At 43.9% G+C, this 18281-nt stretch overlaps 1 protein-coding gene across 1 annotated transcript in view; it reads right to left on the bottom strand.

Moving 5' to 3' along the window:
- Nucleotides 1-12546: 12546 nt before the first annotated feature.
- The window catches only part of CLUL1 (clusterin like 1), a 64550-nt gene continuing 58815 nt past the window's right edge, over nucleotides 12547-18281 (bottom strand). The window contains exons 6-7 of the mRNA XM_088469800.1: nucleotides 17187-17401; nucleotides 12547-12723 (exon numbers count right to left, since the gene is read on the bottom strand). Of these exons, the coding sequence (XP_088325926.1) occupies nucleotides 12547-12723; nucleotides 17187-17401 (392 nt within the window). The remainder of the gene's footprint in view (nucleotides 12724-17186; nucleotides 17402-18281) is intronic.

Below are 18281 nucleotides of genomic sequence, written 5' to 3'. Positions count from 1 at the left end.
GACCGTCCAACTGCCTCTGTCTCCCAACTGCCACTTAGAATTTTAAAAGGAAACAGCAGCAGGTGATCATGTGACTACAGCATAGCAGCTGCTGATGACACCAGCCATGCTTTACCAGACAGCCCACCAGCACTGAAGCCCATCTCATGCAGCTACCTTGTAGCTCACACTGTTACTTTTCCTATTACAATGAATTACTGTTGACAAATGCTTGAAGTTACAAATCAGAATACCATTGTTTTTCTTATGAAATTCTGCATGTTTGATATGTTACATGACTACCTTCCCAAATAAAAAAGTAGAGTTGCAACCAAGATGGCCGACTTCAAGATGCTGGTGACATACCCTAAAAAGTTTTCCCTCACTCCCATATCATATGTGTAGTCACTGGATTTTTATAAGGGTGTTGGGATACCCGGCATTACCAAGGTTAAAGACTGGACCCTGAAGTACACCTGCAGCCTTTATTTGTTTACATTGTCTTCGCCTATAACCCCATTCCATTGATCTTGGAAAGGATGTTAGTGGCACAAAACCTGAGGAGGTAGGCATGCCTCAGTAAGATGGGGTTTGCCTGCCCTGATTGTAATACAAAAGGAAAATAAAATCTTGATCCGCCCTTATCCAAATGATGAAAACCCTAATGAATCACAATATAAAAATGGCTCCTGCATGCTGTAGATGACCGAATGAAAATGTGAAAATGAATAAAGGTGGCAGTTAGAGGGACTCCATTTCACTGGCTGCTTCCCACACTGGTTGCTTGTGATTGGAGACAAGTAAGGGGAGCCCTGTGGAACATTGAATTTGATTATTTAGCATTGGTTTTCTTAGTATTTTGGTGGGTGAGATATTTATATGCACTGTTCAGGGGGAAGAGGCTCAACAATTGAGCAACAACAACATCAAGAAAGAAGAAATTAATCTTTTATTCCATTTGGTCTCAGTGGTGGGGCCCAGGTAGACACTGAACATACGTCTCCTAACATGGGGAGATTTCTGCACAGTTAGCGGCACTCTGTGAGTAAAGAAGGTAGATCAGGAGGAGCTGTGCTGACCCCACGAATGCCACTTCACACTTCCTGTGGCACATGTGCAAAGGCTTGCCAACTGAGGCGGTTCAGGAGAGAAGGGGGCTTGTGTGCACTCTCCATGCAAGTCCCCCTCTCTTGCCGGTGCATGTGTTGAGCAGGCTATGGCACTGTGCCAGAGTCTACATGCACTTGTGCAAATTGCTGGGAAAATCATGCTGGCACCATTTCCTAGGGATTTGCAGAGTGGTAAGTATAATCTATATTTGTAGGGAGTGTGGTGCGGGCACCCTAGTACCCGATGGCCCATGTGCAACGCACACTCTGCACGCATTATAGATATGCCCATGATTGCTGATGCCTGGCCTAGTTTATGGTACCCATGGTTAAGTAATGCACATTATCACCAACAGATACACTTCCAAACATCGCCGGTCAGGACTCACTGGCAATTGGTGTGGCTATTTGAATATTAGACTGCGCTGCAGCCCCACCTCTGGAGCCGCCACTGGTACCCATGGTAAGTAATGCACATTATCACCAACAGATACACTATAAAACAGACTGACTTGGTGTACACATTTTTCTTTTCCATGAAGTTAGGCTTATTTTATTGAAATAGACTTAATGACACCATATATGTAAATCCAGGCATAAGCTTACTTATGACAAATATAATATAAAATATAATAAGATCAGGTAGGATCTGAGATTTGTTGAAAACAAAATATTGAGGCATCTGACAATGATATAAAGTGAAGCTATCTGACATCATACCTTTCCTAGACTTATTGAAGAGTAAAGTCACATAGGGAGATGTAGCAAGCCTTGGAGAGAAATAAAGTAGAGAAGTTGTCCAAAGCATTTATGGGGGAATTAAACTAGCCACGGTAATTACCACGTGCTAATTGATCCCCCGGGGCTATTCAATCAGCCTCGAAGGCAGGCCGCAGACTCAGTGGTGTCACAAGATGGGTGCGGGGGGTGCGGGCCGCACCCGGGTGTCACCTGCCAAGGTGTGACACCAAGGTGCACACTGACACTCCCCCACAGTGACAGGACCCGGGTACTGCACTGTGGCAGTAAGTGCAGCACCCGGCTCCTTACACTGTGAGGGAGCTGGAACTGCAACACAAGACAGTCAGCACCCCCTGCACCCCCCCCCCCGGGTCACGAGGCCACTCCCCTTCTCACTAGACCATGCCCTGTTTTTGCAGCGCTCGCGGCTGCACCGACCTCAAAAAGTCCCTCCCTGCACCAGGTGACTCCACGGGGAGGGATGCCACTGCGCAGACTGCACATAATGGAGATTTTTTTGGGGTCAGATAGTACCCGAAAAGAAATCCACAATAAGTAGCTCGTTAACGGGCAAAGAGACCCTGGTAACGCATAGGTCAGCAAACTTTTCACGGATTCTATGTGTTAACGCTTGGTAACATATTAATGCCCATTAACATGTTAATTTAACAGGCATTAAAAAGGGTCTCGGGTGAAAAAGGGTCTGGAATTGAATATTCCCAGGCGTTAAATCTCGAGGCTACCATCCTTTTTCACCCGTTAAATTAATGGGCTAACTGAATTCGGCCCTTAATCAGCTTCTGTCAGCTGATAGCCTGTGCTAGAAGCTGACTGGTTGTGTTGGACGACTTCTCCCCTGTATATCTCTCCATAGTCAGTTTTCACATTTTTCATAATCCAGATTTCATGACAAAATTATACATTGATATCTCCTGTTAAAGAAGTTACCTCTGAATTTCCAATCACAAATGTACATACCCAACAATTAGGCCTACTGTAAAATGATATTGTTTACCTATGCAGCAAAAAGAACAATAAGACATAAAAATACATACTGTAATCCTGCCCCCTGTGTCAGTTTATCAGGATGGGCCCAATACAACCTGCTGCAATCGGATCCAGTCTGTTGACTCTATATTCTCTCATGCCTTGCACTGCCAGTATCAAGGGTAGTGCCACATGTGAGACCACCCATGGCGCAAGGTTGGGAGGAGGAACCAATTTTATTGTACACAATAGGATAATATACAACAGTATAAAGTTCAAATTTGAACATGTGAAAGTAGGGATCTACAGATTTTAAAATTTTTGCATTTGATAAAAATAAAATATATATTTCGATCGCTGAAAAGGTAAAAAAAAATCTATATATATAAAACTAAAGGAAAATTGCCAGAATAGAGGTAAGACAGAAACATATTTCATAGCAGCAACAATTAAGGAATTTCCGTGAGGTAAATCAAAGAAGTCGATGAGGTAAAAGCAAAAACAAGCTGTAAACTTGAGGGGGGAAATGTAGAAAGAAAAGCAACATATGATGGGCAATACATTCGTAAAAGTTACAACAATACATGTAGAGAAAACCAGGGAATACCTGGGGTGATAATAACAGCATTAAAAGGAAAATACATTGCTAAGAGGTCCATCAGATAATCTGCCTCAGCACAAACCATTCCATATGCTCAAAAAGTTTATAAATGTTACTTTGTGAATTAATTGGATGCATTCTATGTTTGCTCTCCATTTTTTATAATACAGTTTTATGAATATATAAATTACTAATTCTGGGTAATTGTTACCTTTTTTTGTCAGTGGCAGCACTCCTAATATAAATATTATTTTACAAACAAAAATACAGGGCCTTTACCTAACACTGATTGATGTGTGTAGATGTAGCTGTTCCTTTGTCTTTTCCAAAAAAAAAAAAACAGAGATGCAAGCTGGATCCCAAATGAGTGGAGAGTATCTTTCTTGGATACTGCCCAGAGAGTAAAAGATACAGACTATAGGACATTGTAAATAAAAAACTTAGAAAGTTTAGTCATGTAGTGTTCTATGAGACAGCACCATCTAACTTAAGGCTGGAACAAGAATCTTTTTTTTTTTGGAATGTCCGCATATTCTTTGCTTACAAGCACTCTGGGCTGATTGACATTTGGCTTGCTTCCAGACCATTCCTCCAGTGGTGTTTGGTCTTTTACAGCAACTGTGGGTGCACAATTCTTTAAGTATACAGCCATATACAACCAGAGCCGGCCCTAGGCAAAGCAAACTAAGAAAATGTCTAGGTCATTTGGAATGCCGAGGGGCATCCAATCCTGCCTAGGGCTGGTGGAAGTTTGGGGCTGGGCAGAGACTCTGGCAGCTGCTTCTGCCACTGTGCAGCATTCACGAACGGAGCTCAACTGACAGCTGATAGAACCCAGCAGCAGCAAACAGTGAGCAGGCAGTGGTGGAGCAGCCGACAGTGGTTTGCAGGGGCGGGGCACCTGGACAGCAGCTAGTGGTTAGCTCCAGGCCAGCTCTGGGATGGCACGCAATAGAACGGTGGTGGACGGTGGCTGCTACAGTGATCAGAATGAGCATCTACACATGGGAAAGAAGCTAAGTAAATGGCCATGGGACGGCTTCTGCACCCGCCTAAAGCAATCATCACACACAGCTGTGGTCTGCCAGCCTGAGCTGGGAAAAGCGGGTCTGACTCCCGCAGCTTGCTGTATCTCTAGTCAGGCAGCTCTACAGGCTGTGCTAAAGTAAAGCAAGTCTGGAACTGGGAGGGGGCTGGGGTGCTGTGGTGCTTACTGCTGGGAGAGGCATGCTCTGCTGGAATAGGGGTACTAGGTGAGGGTGGGTGCTGACACTGTGCTGTGCTAAAAGAGGGGGTGCTATGCTGGGTGAGGGGTGTGCTGTACTGGGTCAGGTGAGGGGTGCCACCATGTTGTGCTGGGAGAGGAGGGTGCTGTGCTGGGTCAAGGCCAGAGTGCTGTACTGGGAGAAGTGTGATGGTTACTGTGATCTGTGCTGGAAGAGGGGTACTAGGCTGTGTGAGGGCCAGGGTGTTGTGCTGGGTGAGGGGGTATGCTGTGCTGGGATAGGGGTGCTGGTTCAGGTAAGGGGTGCTGACACATGTTGTGCTGGGAGTGAAGGGTGCTGTGCTGGGTGAGGACCGGGATGGTGGGTGTTGTGCTTTGTTGAGTGATGAGTGCTATAATCTGTGCTATGCTGGGAGAGGGATGATGGGTGCTGTGCTGGGAGAGGGGTGAAGGGTGCTGTGCTGGGAGAGAGATGAAGGGTGCTGTGATCTGTGCTGTGTGTGGGGTGCAGTGGTCTGTGCTGTGATGGGAGAGGGGAGCTGGGTGAGAGGTGCTGGAATCTGTGCTGAGAGAGGGATGCTGTGATCTGAGGTGTGCTGGGAGAGGGGTGCTCTGCTGGAAGATGGGTGCTGTGATCTGTGCTGGGAGAGGGATGCTGTTGGTACAGCACAATGGAGGACAGGGCCACAGCTGTGAGGCCACATCCCTTTCAGAATCCCCTGGGGAGGCACCACCCAAAATCTTGCTTAGGGCACTAATTTGGCTAGGGATGGCTCTGGTATACACCGCTTCTGTTCAAAAACACTTTTTGGGGCCCGTATCACTCAGCATAGTGCACGCTCTCTCCACAATTATGTGCTTTGCATTATCGTTGACATCATTTTGTTCTGGTGTGTACGCAATGATTAGCTGGTGCTTGATGTCATATCTCTTCAGGAAGGCAGTTACATTCTTGTTTTTGTATTTACAGATGGTCCCTTGTATTCTGTACCTACCCATCCATCTATTAATTCACACCTGACACATAGAAGCTAGTCAAAAACATAATGGATTGGGGTAACATTGTCTCTGTAATGGTAACTTTTGTTTTAACTGTTAACTGTTGTTTATCTAATAAGTATAGCATGCAGTTTCTGAAATAGCTACTAGATGGCAATGTGCTAAAACAAAAATACATGAAGAAGACTGTGGTGTCATTTTATTATAGATAGATCAAAATGTACATATATAGCATGATAATATATTACAGGGTAAATATTGGAGGAAGATTATATAGTGAATAATGTTGTAAATTACCAAATGTAAACAAAAACAGTATACATAAGACAAGGATATGGACACACCAAAAACAATAAAAAAAATCCAAAACCAATTAATATAGAATTTCACTGTGCGATCCTGCATAGTAAGGAACATATGAATAGATTTTGTTCACTGTGCATGAACCTTGTTAAGTGACTTTTGTTTTGTTTTTTTAACCTTACTACTGATGTATTAATGTTGTGATTTATTATTTGTGCATGGTTTGCATTATTTTCCTGCAGTTATTATCACTGACCATCCGTACACCATAAAGATTTCCTAGAGGACTTTTTTCTTTGTTATTAATTTTATTTACAGTACTAGACTGTCCACATATGGAATGTTGCATTGTACCTGCTGTGTAATATGTAGTAAAAGTGATCTGTTAGCGCAAGACTGAGTAAAATGTCTACAGTATATGTGAATGTGCACCCACTGGTTAAACCAACATTGCCTTCATTAATTATATCAGCTTTTCCCCCATTAATTATGCCAGCATTGTTAGCACAAACCATTCCACCACCCTACTTTTTATTTTGCACAAATAGCAATGGTATGCATTAGGCACGCTTGTCAAGTTCCCAAGATATGTTCTTAACCAAAAAACAGTTGCCCATAGCAACCAATCATATTCTACTTATCATTTATCTAGCACCTTCTAAAAGATAATAGCTAGAATCTAATTGGTTGCTATGGGCAACATCTCCACTTCTAAAAACCAGCACTTTAGTAAATATACCCCTTACTCCAAAACTCCCAGACCATAAAACTAATATTAATGTGAGACTGGATCACATATCCCCTCAAACATTTTTTTCCATTGCTATGTGACTGGTCCAACATACAATACTGTATGTAGCACTTTGCTTTCTCTATGAGGCTAATTAGAGATTACTGTATATACTCGAGTATAAGCCGAGTTTTTCAGCACATTTTTTGTGCTGAAAAAGCACCCCCTCGGCTTATACTCGAGTCATGCCCGCATGGTACGCTGCTGAGTAGCGTACCATGCGGGCCGTGGTGCAGACTGTGTCACTGTGACACAGCCTGCACCGCGTGTGTAGCGCTGACCGGACGGAGTTCGGTCAGCACTACACACTGCTAAACACACAGCCGCCGGAGCCGGCAGCTATGTGTTTGGTGTAATCAGCAGCCGCTGAGAGTCTGTCAGACTCTCAGCGGCTGCTGCTGCTCCCACTGTGGGCGCCATCTTCCGGCTCCCGCAGTGGGTAATGGGAGAGACGTCGTCATGACGACGTCTCTCCCATTATGCAAAGCGGTGGAGGAGCCTGTAGCAGCGTCGGGACCAGGAGCGGGGTTACAGGTAAGTGTTTTTTTTTTTTTTACATTTCTTTCTACTGGGGGGGCTACAACCGGGGGGTACTAACAGGGGGGGATATCGCTACTGGGGGCACTACCAGAGGGGGGGGATTAATAATGGGGGAACTACCAGGGGGGGGATGTTGCTACTGGGGGCACTACCAGGGAGGGGGGGAATACTGGGGGCACTACCAGGGGGGATGTTGCTACTGGGGGCACTACCAGGGGGGGTTAATACTGGGGGCACTACCAGGGGGGATATTGCTACTGGGGGCACTACCAGGGGGGGGATTAATATTGGGGGCACTACCAGGGGGGATGTTGCTACTGGGGGCACTACCAGGGGGAGGATTAATACTGGGGGCACTACCAGGGGGGGATATTGCTACTAGGGGCACTACCAGAGGGGGGGGGATTAATAATGGGGGAACTACCAGGGGGGGGATGTTGCTACTGGGGGCACTACCAGGGAGGGGGGAATACTGGGGGCACTACCAGGGGGGATGTTGCTACTGGGGGCACTACCAGGGGGGGTTAATACTGGGGGCACTACCAGGGGGGGATATTGCTATTGGGGGCACTACCAGGGGGGGATTAATATTGGGGGCACTACCAGGGGGGATGTTGCTACTGGGGGCACTACCAGGGGGGGGATTAATACTGGGGGCACTACCAGGGGGGGATATTGCTACTGGGGGCACTACCAGGGGGGGTATTACTACTGGGGGCACTACCAGGAGGGGATATTACTACTGGGGGCACTACCAGGGGGGGATATTACTACTGGGGACACTACCAGGGGGGGATTACTACTGGGGACAGTACCAGAGGGGGGATTACTACCAGTAGCTGCTGCATTTCCCACCCTAGGCTTATACTCGAGTCAATAAGTTTTCCCAGTTTTTTGTGGTAAAATTAGGTACCTCGGCTTATATTCGGGTCGACTTATACTCGGGTATATACAGTAGCTATTTCATAGAGATTATCACCACACTTCAAAATGGAGCCCTGATGAAAGAAGGATGCTCTGGTGATATTAGCACCAGTGTTTCCTGCTTTAAATGATAAACGTTGCTTATTTTTGCTCACACTTAGGCCCGTATTCAATTAGCCGCGAAAAGCCGAGATTCGCTGCTCACGGCTTGTCGCGTGTCGGAATCTCCATATTCAATTCCAAATACTTTTGCGTTTGTGGAAAGTCAATGCAATGTAATAGGCGAAAAAGATTTGCCTCTGAATAGGAGGAGAACAGAAGTGCATTTTTTTTATTTTGGGGTGCAACAGTGGGAAACCACTCAGAACAGGACAGCCCCCCAAAGGACAACTGTGTAAAAAAATCCCTAAAAAAGTGAGGCACACCCCAAAAAAGTACTTTCATTCTGAGGGTGAAAAAGTACAAAGTAGGGGTACAAGCATAAAAAGTAGCGAAATAGACTTCTTAGGGGTCTGCAAGGATGGGTGAGGGGTTTTTAGGATTGCAGGTGCTTGCAACAGGTGCGTTGTTCACAATTTTTAAAACTTCCCTTTAGCGATTTTAAAATATGCTAGCACCCATTTTCATGTACCCCAAATTTGACTGGACTACTTATTTTCTCAAAAAAATACTGCTTAATGCCATTCTTCACCAGTTTTACAAGGATGCTAATAGCAAGCAATTGTCAAACTACCCAAAATAGCTTTATTATGGCTATTGTAACACTTCCATATTGATCCCCAATGTTAGTGCATCATTTTGGGGGTATCAGGCTGGTTTCCCCAATTTTGACAGCACTTTCCGCCTGTTTCACATTCGGCAGGTCCCGTTTTCCCGTGGTTTGGAATTGAATACGGCGAATAGCGGGGGCGCGCACGAAAACTTTTGTGTCCAAAACACACGATGTCGGCGAAAAGTACGGCATGCAAAACTTTGGCGATAAAGCAATGTTTTTGCCTAACGTAATACCCAGAAGTGTGCAAAGCCGCATTACATGGGGGCTGCAAGAGGGGATTGTGGATAACCAATTCTGCCCCTATAAGGGAGTGGCTATCACAATTGTCCAAAGCATAGCAAGATAGTACACAAACCCTGCTGCGGTGGTCTGGAGAGTGGCAGTCTCTTGGCGAGCAAGGTCTGTGTGGAAATGGCAATTGGCTCACAGATGTGGGTCACAGCAGAAGCCTGTATCCTGGTCCTGCACATCATCTAACGGCTCCCTATTTAGATCGCTCTGTACTATGCCTCAGTACTTAGTTATTCCATTGAGTACCTGGGGGTCTATTCATAGTGCGGTGAAAAGTCCTGTTTTGCGGTAAACAGGGCTTTTCTCTGCTTGGTGCAATTCACAAAGCGTGTTACAGTGGAGAAGTTCATTACATCTCCAGCGGCACCCCTTATCCGTGGATGAATCTCATCACCATACTTTAGTGTGGTGAGTGCGATTCATTAAAGGACGGAAAGCTCTGCTTTGTGCTTCTCCTGTGTATTCAGATTCGCCATCTCAGGATAGTGTAATCTGGACACCGTCATGAAGCGGTCAGGGAAGTTGCTTACCTCCCTGTCTTCTGCCCAGCACCTGGCTATGGCTCCGCCCCCTTGATATCCCAACAGCTACTGCAGCCTCCCCTGACCTCAGCCGCCAGCGTATGAGCAGGAAGGACCTGCCTTTGCCTCCCGGCTACTCACCCTGGAACGCAGCCGAAGACACGACCACCAGAGCCCTGGATACCAGATCGCATCGCCGGAAAGTTAAGTATACATGAATTGCTACTTCACAAAGCTATATATCGCATTGAACCGATGCGATAAATAGTGAAAAGTAACAATTCAGTTTTCATTTTCTTTATAATTAAGGAATCGGCATGTCATACCGCCGGACGTAAGCCCAACGGATGAAATACAGAAGGCGGCAGACCAGATGGACAAGGTAAGTTAACTACCTAACCCTCCCCTCTCCACCCCCTAACCCTCCTTTAGGGGTGCCTAACCCTAACCTCCCCCACTAGTGCCTAACTCTAACATCCCCCTTGGGGTGCCTAACCCTAACCTTTTCCCGGGGGTGCCTAACCCTGACCCCCCCCCTTCCCCTAGCCTAACCCTAACCCTCCCGGGGGGGTGCCTAACCCTAAATCACCCCGGGATGCCCTAAACCTTCCCCCGCGGCTATGAGGACACGTGGACCATACTTACCTCGTTCGGTCCCATGTCGTTCTGGATTCCGGCATTGGGATTATGGCGTTGGTATCTCGACACCTATCAATAATCCCTAGTCGGCATTCTGCCGTCGGGATTGTGACCGTCACATGACTGCATCCCATAATTAGACCTACATGTATCTCCAGGGACTCGTTTTTGTCCTGCGTCCAATTTACATTGTGCCTAATCCAGTTCTGCTCTGTACCGACTTCTGCCTGTGTCCTGATCTGCTTATTGGATTTCTCCTGAATTGTGCATTACTTGTCAGCCTCATCTTGCACTGTGTCATTCCATGTTTCAGAGTCACTATGTACCAACTTCTGCTTGTGTTCTGACCCACTTCTGGATTTCTCTTGCATCATGCCTGGCCTCATCTCAGCCTCACTGTGTCCTGACTTCTGCTTGTGTTCTGACCCACTTCTGGATTTCTCTAGCATCATGCCTTGCCTCATCTCACCCTCCCTGTTTCCTGACTTCTTCCTGTGTTCTGACCTGCTTATTGGATTTCTCCTGAATTGTGCATTACTTGTCAGCCTCATCTTGCACTGTGCCATTCCATGTTTCAGAGTCACTATGTGCCGACTTCTGCTTGTGTTCTGACCCACTTCTGGATTTCTCTTGCATCATGCCTGGCCTCATCTCACCCTCCCTGTGTCCTGACTTCTTCCTGTGTTCTGACCCACTTCTGGTTTTCCCTTGTATCATGCCTTGCCTCATCTCACCCTCCCTGTGTCCTGACTTCTGCCTGTTTTATAATATACCCCTAGTTTCACTTTTCTTTAGTCTGGGAACACATCCCTGTGAGTGTTTGTGGGGGTCATTCATCATATTTTATACCTTGATAAAATGAATTCATAGGGTCATATTCAATTAGCCGCAGGAGTTCACCCGCGGCTAATTGTCGGCCAAAAGTCCCACATTCAATTAGCTTTTCCCCCGCATTGTTAATTTGAGACTGACGCGCGTAAACACACTGATTCCGCAAAAACTGAGGAATCAGTGTGTTTTACACTTGCGCGCGAGGCCGAATAGGCCGTTTTCCATGAGGTGTGAGGTAAAGTCCGACTGTGGGGACTCGCGCGCGGGGTCTCGGGGACTCCCGTGCGAGGAATCTCCCCTAATTGAATCGGATCAGCGCAATAATTAGCTGCGGGGTGAACTCCCGCGGCTTATTGAATATGCCCCATAATATTTGCCCTTAGAACACACCATCTCTTGTTATATGAAAACACCAGGGGCCAAATATAATAGGGTGAGAGTTTACAAAATGGGAGCGTTTAGCAGTAACCTCTCACATTGGTGGAGTTTTATCTTCAAAATGGGAAAACATCTGGATGGGAGTTTATATCGTGAGACTTTTTGAGTATAAAAGCAGGCGAGTTTCCATGTTCTCGTACCCTATCACATTGGCCGAGTTTAGAAATTGTGAGAGTTTACTGCTAAACTCTTACATTTTCTAAACTCTCATCCTTTTACATTTGGCTCAAAGTCCCTGTTCAATATAAGAAATAGTTGGGGTACAAGTACTAAAAGTGCTATTTGACATGAGGAAATGAATAAAACATGTTTAAAGTGAAAAACTCCTTTAAGGTGCCTGCACAATGACGGGGTGACCTGGTCTATTTCCTGTGATGAGTCATACACACGATAGATAAGAATAGACTGTTGTTTTGGACCAACACACTAAAATAACCTCATGTCCTTCAGAATTCTTAAGGCCACCATACACCTACCGACCGGTCGCGCGATCCTGCAATACACCAATCTGCCAGTCGGAAATGCCGATCGGCGTGCATCGATGTTCCGCGATCCGTCGGAGGATCGATGAAACTCTCCGTGTTAAATTTCACTGATGTGAAAATCACAATAATATTTTGATCGTGATCGACAAATCAGTGAAATATAACATGTTGGACTGACATAAAAGACTTTAAATGTCTCATGGGGGAGAAGTTAAAATAGGAGCAGTAATTATACAATGCAAAAGTTATAACATGATGTCTTCTAAACCGTTAAAAATAAATCTCTCACATGGTTAAATAGACATGACTTGAATGTCAACACAAATGTATAATGAATTGAACGTTGCAAACGACTGTACATATTTGGTTTAGCTTCTATTTTTGTGATGTTCTAATGCTTTATCTGCTATGTATTGTATGAATTGGGTGCTATCAACATCAAAATTGGCAGGAACCCTAATAGTAAAATTTGGAGATGTAAATAATCTCACTTCAGTAACAATGTCATATATAGCAGGATTCTCTGCATTTGGACTAAGCGATACCTAAAGGAAAAAAAGAATAGAAAATATCAGCACAGTATCATCCTCAATATTCTCTAGTAACAAATAATACTGCATTGGAGATATTAAAGGTGTTATACAAAGAATGGGAGAGGTCCAGCAGATACAGTGTATGCATGCATTGTATTCATTCCTTGGAAGCAAATGAACCATGAAATGGTCAAATGGAAATGACAACTTTCTCCACAAGAATTCACCAGTTTTGAGGTTTCTGATGTTATTATCATCTTTCTAAGGGGTAGATTTACTAAAGCTTCTAAAAGAGACAAGTGGAGATGTTTCCTAGTGCAACCAATCAGATCATGTCTATTATTTTCTAGGTTGCGTTAGAGAAATTATAGAATCTTATTAGTTGCTATGGGCAACACCACAGTTTTAGAAACTTTAGTAAACCTACTCCTAAAGCTGCATACACACACACACACACAACGATTTTGTTACCAATGATTATCTGAACGATTTTCTGAACGATTATCTGTCGGCAAAATTCCGGGTCTGATCCGGATAGGAACTTTGGGCCTGATTTAGAGCCGCTCGTAAGCGGCCGCTCGTTCGCTCCGAGTGATGTTTGCCCAACTGCGCATGCGTACGGATCGTTATACGCATGCGCGAACCAGTCAGTGCGGCCGAAAATCGTTTGTTCGCTAAATAGCGAATGCCTGCTAATATGAGTGACAGGAGGAGGCGTATGTGGGTGGTAACAGGGGAAGGTGCTTGAAAACTGGGAGTGGAAATCAGAACGCAGGCGTGCTTAAAGGTCAAAACGGGCGTTTTAAGGGTGTGCATAATTACTACTGGAGTGTCATTCACCATGTCACTGGGTTATTTTATAGCCAGAACTGCTCGCAAATTTGTGGTAGCAAACACCAGCTCCAAGAATAGCGAGCAGTTCATACACTGTTCGATGTACTCGATTAATCTAATAAATAGCGGACATGACGTATGGTGCGAGCGGCCAGGGGGCGTCTTTTTCAAAATTACAACCGCAAGTTTTGTTCGCTCGTTCAGACATAGAGGCGTCAACAGACCGCAAAGAGCGAACGGTTCATTTGAATAGCCACCCCTTTTTGTTGAACGAACGACCGCAAATAGCGACTGGCTCTGAATCAGGCCCTTTGTTCCAACTATGGGTCAGACCCGGAATTTAGGTGGAAAAGGGGTATAAATGACCACAGGTGTGCTCCAGCTGATGGTGACAAAGGATTTTTGGATCATTATAATTAACATGTATTCTGCAGTCAGTGCATCATTTATTTGTGTATTTTTTAATGAAATTATATCAATCATTCAAAGGATCTTTAAGACTGCAAAATGAAAAAGTATTTTCTGTTAACCCTAATTGTTTTTGTAGATGTTTTTCTAATTGTTACAACATGTAATGCAGTCGCCTGTTTCAGTTTTACATGCCAATTGTAAAGTACTATGTGCTGCTGCTATCAACATTCCAATCTTATTGGCTAAAGGTGTTTTATCTCCCCAGATTTCATCCTTAAGCTGCCTACACACTTCCGGCAGTTCCCCGGCAGTTCCCCGGCAGTCGTGGGCTTGATTTGGAGTTAAAAAACTTTCCAAATTAACCCACGATCTATCGTGCATCAAACTATTTCCATTGCATCGTGTCTGAGATTTTCAGATCTGGCCTGCAGTAGGCAAGATCTGAAGATGCGATGTACGACCAGCGGGTACACGCATCAGCATCGTGATCATGAGTAGACACTCACGATTAGGACATATTTTACATGATCTCTTGTCCCGATGCGTCGAAATCGGGCAGATCGTGTAAAACATCGCCTAGTGTGTAGGCACCTTTACACATTTATGCCAGTTTGAAGAGTGAATGCAAGTACTCAAATTCTGTTTAAATTCACCTAATATTATATATTAGTTCTAAAGACCGTTGGCATATTGAAATTATATAGTTGGTGTTAATTCAAAGCAACATGTGGGTTTTTTAAAAACCTTATAAAATGTCTTAATTTACTCTATATCATGTTAGCATGTTGTGGCTGGTGATGCTTATGTTATGACTACTGGTCGCCAAGGGTAGGTGGTAAATTTACTAAGAATCATGTGTGACTTCTAAATCAAATCACTGAACATCGTCGGCAGTTTGCAGGGTCTAAATGCCGTATTTGCTAACCAATGTATTTGAGTGTCTATTGAAATTCGTTGGTGATACCAATTGTTTTTTTTTTCTAAAACCTGTCAGTTTGTCCCCTTTAGAATAGGCTCCGCTGTCAAATAGAAGTATGAATCCACCCTCAAAGCGATTGTAAAGCACTGCACAGATCAGTATGTACTAAAGGTGAAAAATTGTTAATTTATTACAAAAAAATTTGTGGGGTTCCCCCTCCAAATCCATAACTAGCCCTGGACCTCTCGGCCAGCGTTGATATTGGAAAATCACGGGGGAAACAAGGCATGGGGTTCTCCCTATTTTTCAATAACCAGCATCGGGCTGAACCAGCCAGGATGATAACGCTATAGCAGGGAGACACACAGGGCCTGTTGGTACCTGTGGTCCACCTGTAAAAAAAATATTACAATAAACATGTTACAGACACCGAATATTGTATTACTTTATTAAAAAAACAGTCCCCCACACCTACCCCCCAGGGGGACCCCATTTTTTTAAGCTAGCCTGTTTGGGGCTGGTTAATAGTTTGGGAGGCGGACCATATGCTGCGTGTCTTCCTGCTTTAGGGTTATCCCAATGGCTGTTTAAGCACAGTGCTGTTTAATAGAAAATAGGGGGGACCCCACACTGTCCCCCCCCTGATTTTGCACTACTAGCCCTGACTAAGAGGTCCGGGCTGGTTATGGATTTGAAGGGAACCACACACACTTTTTTTTTATATGAATTAGCCATTTCTCATATTTTATACATAACAAAGCCTTCAGAATATACTGATTTGTGTAGATCTTCAGCCAAACACGCCACTCACAGGCAGGTCTACAGTATATTTTTACTATTCAGCTGTGATGGATCTACAGCTTCTATCGGGTTTACTAACCCAATGGTTAGTAGATACAGGTTTTTTTATTGCTGTCTATTTACAATTATCAAATAATCAATGTTTGCTCTGATTTGTTGCTGTCTAAAGAACTGATATTTCTGCTGATCTGCTTTTAGTAAATCTACGGATTGCATATCTGACGGAAAATTACTAAAAACACTCCAAAATCAACATTTAATAAATGTACCCCCAGGTAGCTCTTTGGAGGCGGGATGCCCCATCAGTGGGACCCCGGCACTTTTCTCCCACTATAAACCCAGCTATGTTTTCCGGGGCAGACATCAGGATTTGTAGGGGCTAAGTGGACCATTCTGCGCTGGAATTCAAGGGTCATTTATCATCCCATTAATGTTCCTGTTCATGAAGGGACTGGCTGGACTTCAGTAATGCATTTCGGCAAGAGCTCTGAGTTATCTGCGCTGGTGTATGTTTATGTAATGTATGGACAGTTCCCGGTCAATGTGTGTGTAAAGGATGTAAGTATGATTTATGGAAAATCACAGATCAGTGTGTGTAAATGCTGTTACTGCCCCAGTTGCAGTCACCTCCTGTGCTAATGCAGACCTGGCTTCCAGGCAATTGAGCAGAACCAACCCAGCACTCATCACCAGACATCACCACAGCTGGACAAGGGATCAGCTGGGCACGTTAACACCTATGTGAACTTGCACACATGACCACTGAATTTTTTATCCCCACAGTAAAATATATAATAAATGGTTTATGAGTATTTTATGTAAATCTGATTAAAAAAATCACTACAATTTACTAGGGATGTGAGGGCTCGGATTAGTTCGGAATTTCCCGCCATGACAACATTTGCGATTATACAAATTAACATTATGTAAATTGTAGGGATGTGCAGGCTCGGATTAGTTAGGATTTTCCCGCCAAATTCAGTTTTTATTTTCCCGACAAATATCGAGTCTCAGAAAGAGGCAAAACATCATCTTTCATGGACAAGAATCATCTTTCATGGACTTTTGTCCAGGAATGATAATATTTGTCCATGAAAGATGACGTTTTGCCTCTTTCTGAGACCCGATTTTTGCCGGAAAAATTCGAACTAATCCGAGCCTGCACTTCCCTACAATTTACATAATGTTAATTTGTATAATCGCAAAGCTTGTCATTGAGCCCACCTTCCAATTTCCATTTTCAAAAATGCTGAAATCCCACCTCTCACCACCTCATTTGAGGATGGACACAGGGGAGTTGGTGATGTGTCCTCAAAGATATTATTCACCTGAGTGTGAGGAAGGCACGATGCTGCATTTTCATGCATAATATGTGGCTAATTAGGCAGGTAATATCAATCATTCTAAAACATTGTGTTGGTTTGGTGGAAGGACGGGCCTAAATGAGTAATTCTTCCAATGGTTGTAGTTTGAGGATATTTTAAACATAAATATATTTAGCATTGTTTACCTTTTCTATACTGAAGATGGTGTCTGTTGCAGACGTCATGTTGGAATGCTCGGCCACCCATCCAAATCTGTCCTTCAGTTGTCTCACTACGATCAACGTTTCATCAATGTGCTGCTGGACAAGTTGTACAACTTCCTCATATTGTTTTGTGGACAATTGTACTAACTTAAAGGCCTTTTCTAACTTCATGAGCAGCTCAATCACATCGGGACAGTCTTGTTGCATTTGTAGTGATGCACAGTGAGTAGTGATATAAAAGAAGAAAAGATCAATTATAGGTAAATATTACTTGTAAACCAGTTAGTCTCACATTTTGTATCTATACATAGTATAAAATAAAGTCCCTGGTAGGTGTCTGTCTGTTTGGGTTAATCTCGAGAACCACTGGATGGATTTTGATGCACTCTATAGAGCATTTGTCTAGGAAGGTTTAGGTGTATACAACTTTAATGTATTACAAAAGGGAGCCAAGCAGTGACTATGTGAAGCAAGTCAATGAAAACACGGCTATCCGAGCACTTTCTTAGCTTACTCTACCCAAACCGTTAAAGATATATCATATTGATGGACTTTATTTTATACCATGTAGAGATGGATATATATTATCTCGTTTCTCCAGAAAAATTTATATAAGCCCTGTTTACTGATACAAAATTTCAACGGAGAGAGTGTTTATCTCATGGACAATTTTCCATGGCCCTTTTGTGTGTCACATCAAAACTAAATCTTTTCATTTTGATGTCAGGAGGAAAAACGACTAATGTCATCTACAAGGGGTGGGTCACTAGTAAACTATAATAATAAAATAGTTCTCATAGACATAGATTACTACACCAGACCAACAAACATTATATTGGGAATGAGCTGCCAGCCAAGAAAAATAGGGGAGTACCAGAGATGCTAGGCTACGACTTTAATGGCAGAGGAATTGGTTTTACACATGTACAAAGTTGCAGATGAAGCACGCATTAGAGACCTATTTATACAGATTCAGACTCAGATGCTCACAGATGTCCCACATAAAATTGACTAGTGTAAGATAGCAATGCAGTTTGTTTGCTTCCAGTTGTTTTAGTTATGTAAATAAAATGCACA

Source organism: Taudactylus pleione, unplaced genomic scaffold, assembly GCF_031769625.1.
Source record: "Taudactylus pleione unplaced genomic scaffold, aTauple2 ptg000093l, whole genome shotgun sequence".
Taxonomy (NCBI): domain Eukaryota; kingdom Metazoa; phylum Chordata; class Amphibia; order Anura; family Myobatrachidae; genus Taudactylus; species Taudactylus pleione.
The sequence above is the reverse complement of the archived record's forward strand: the minus strand, read 5'-3'. Positions and strand labels throughout refer to the sequence as shown.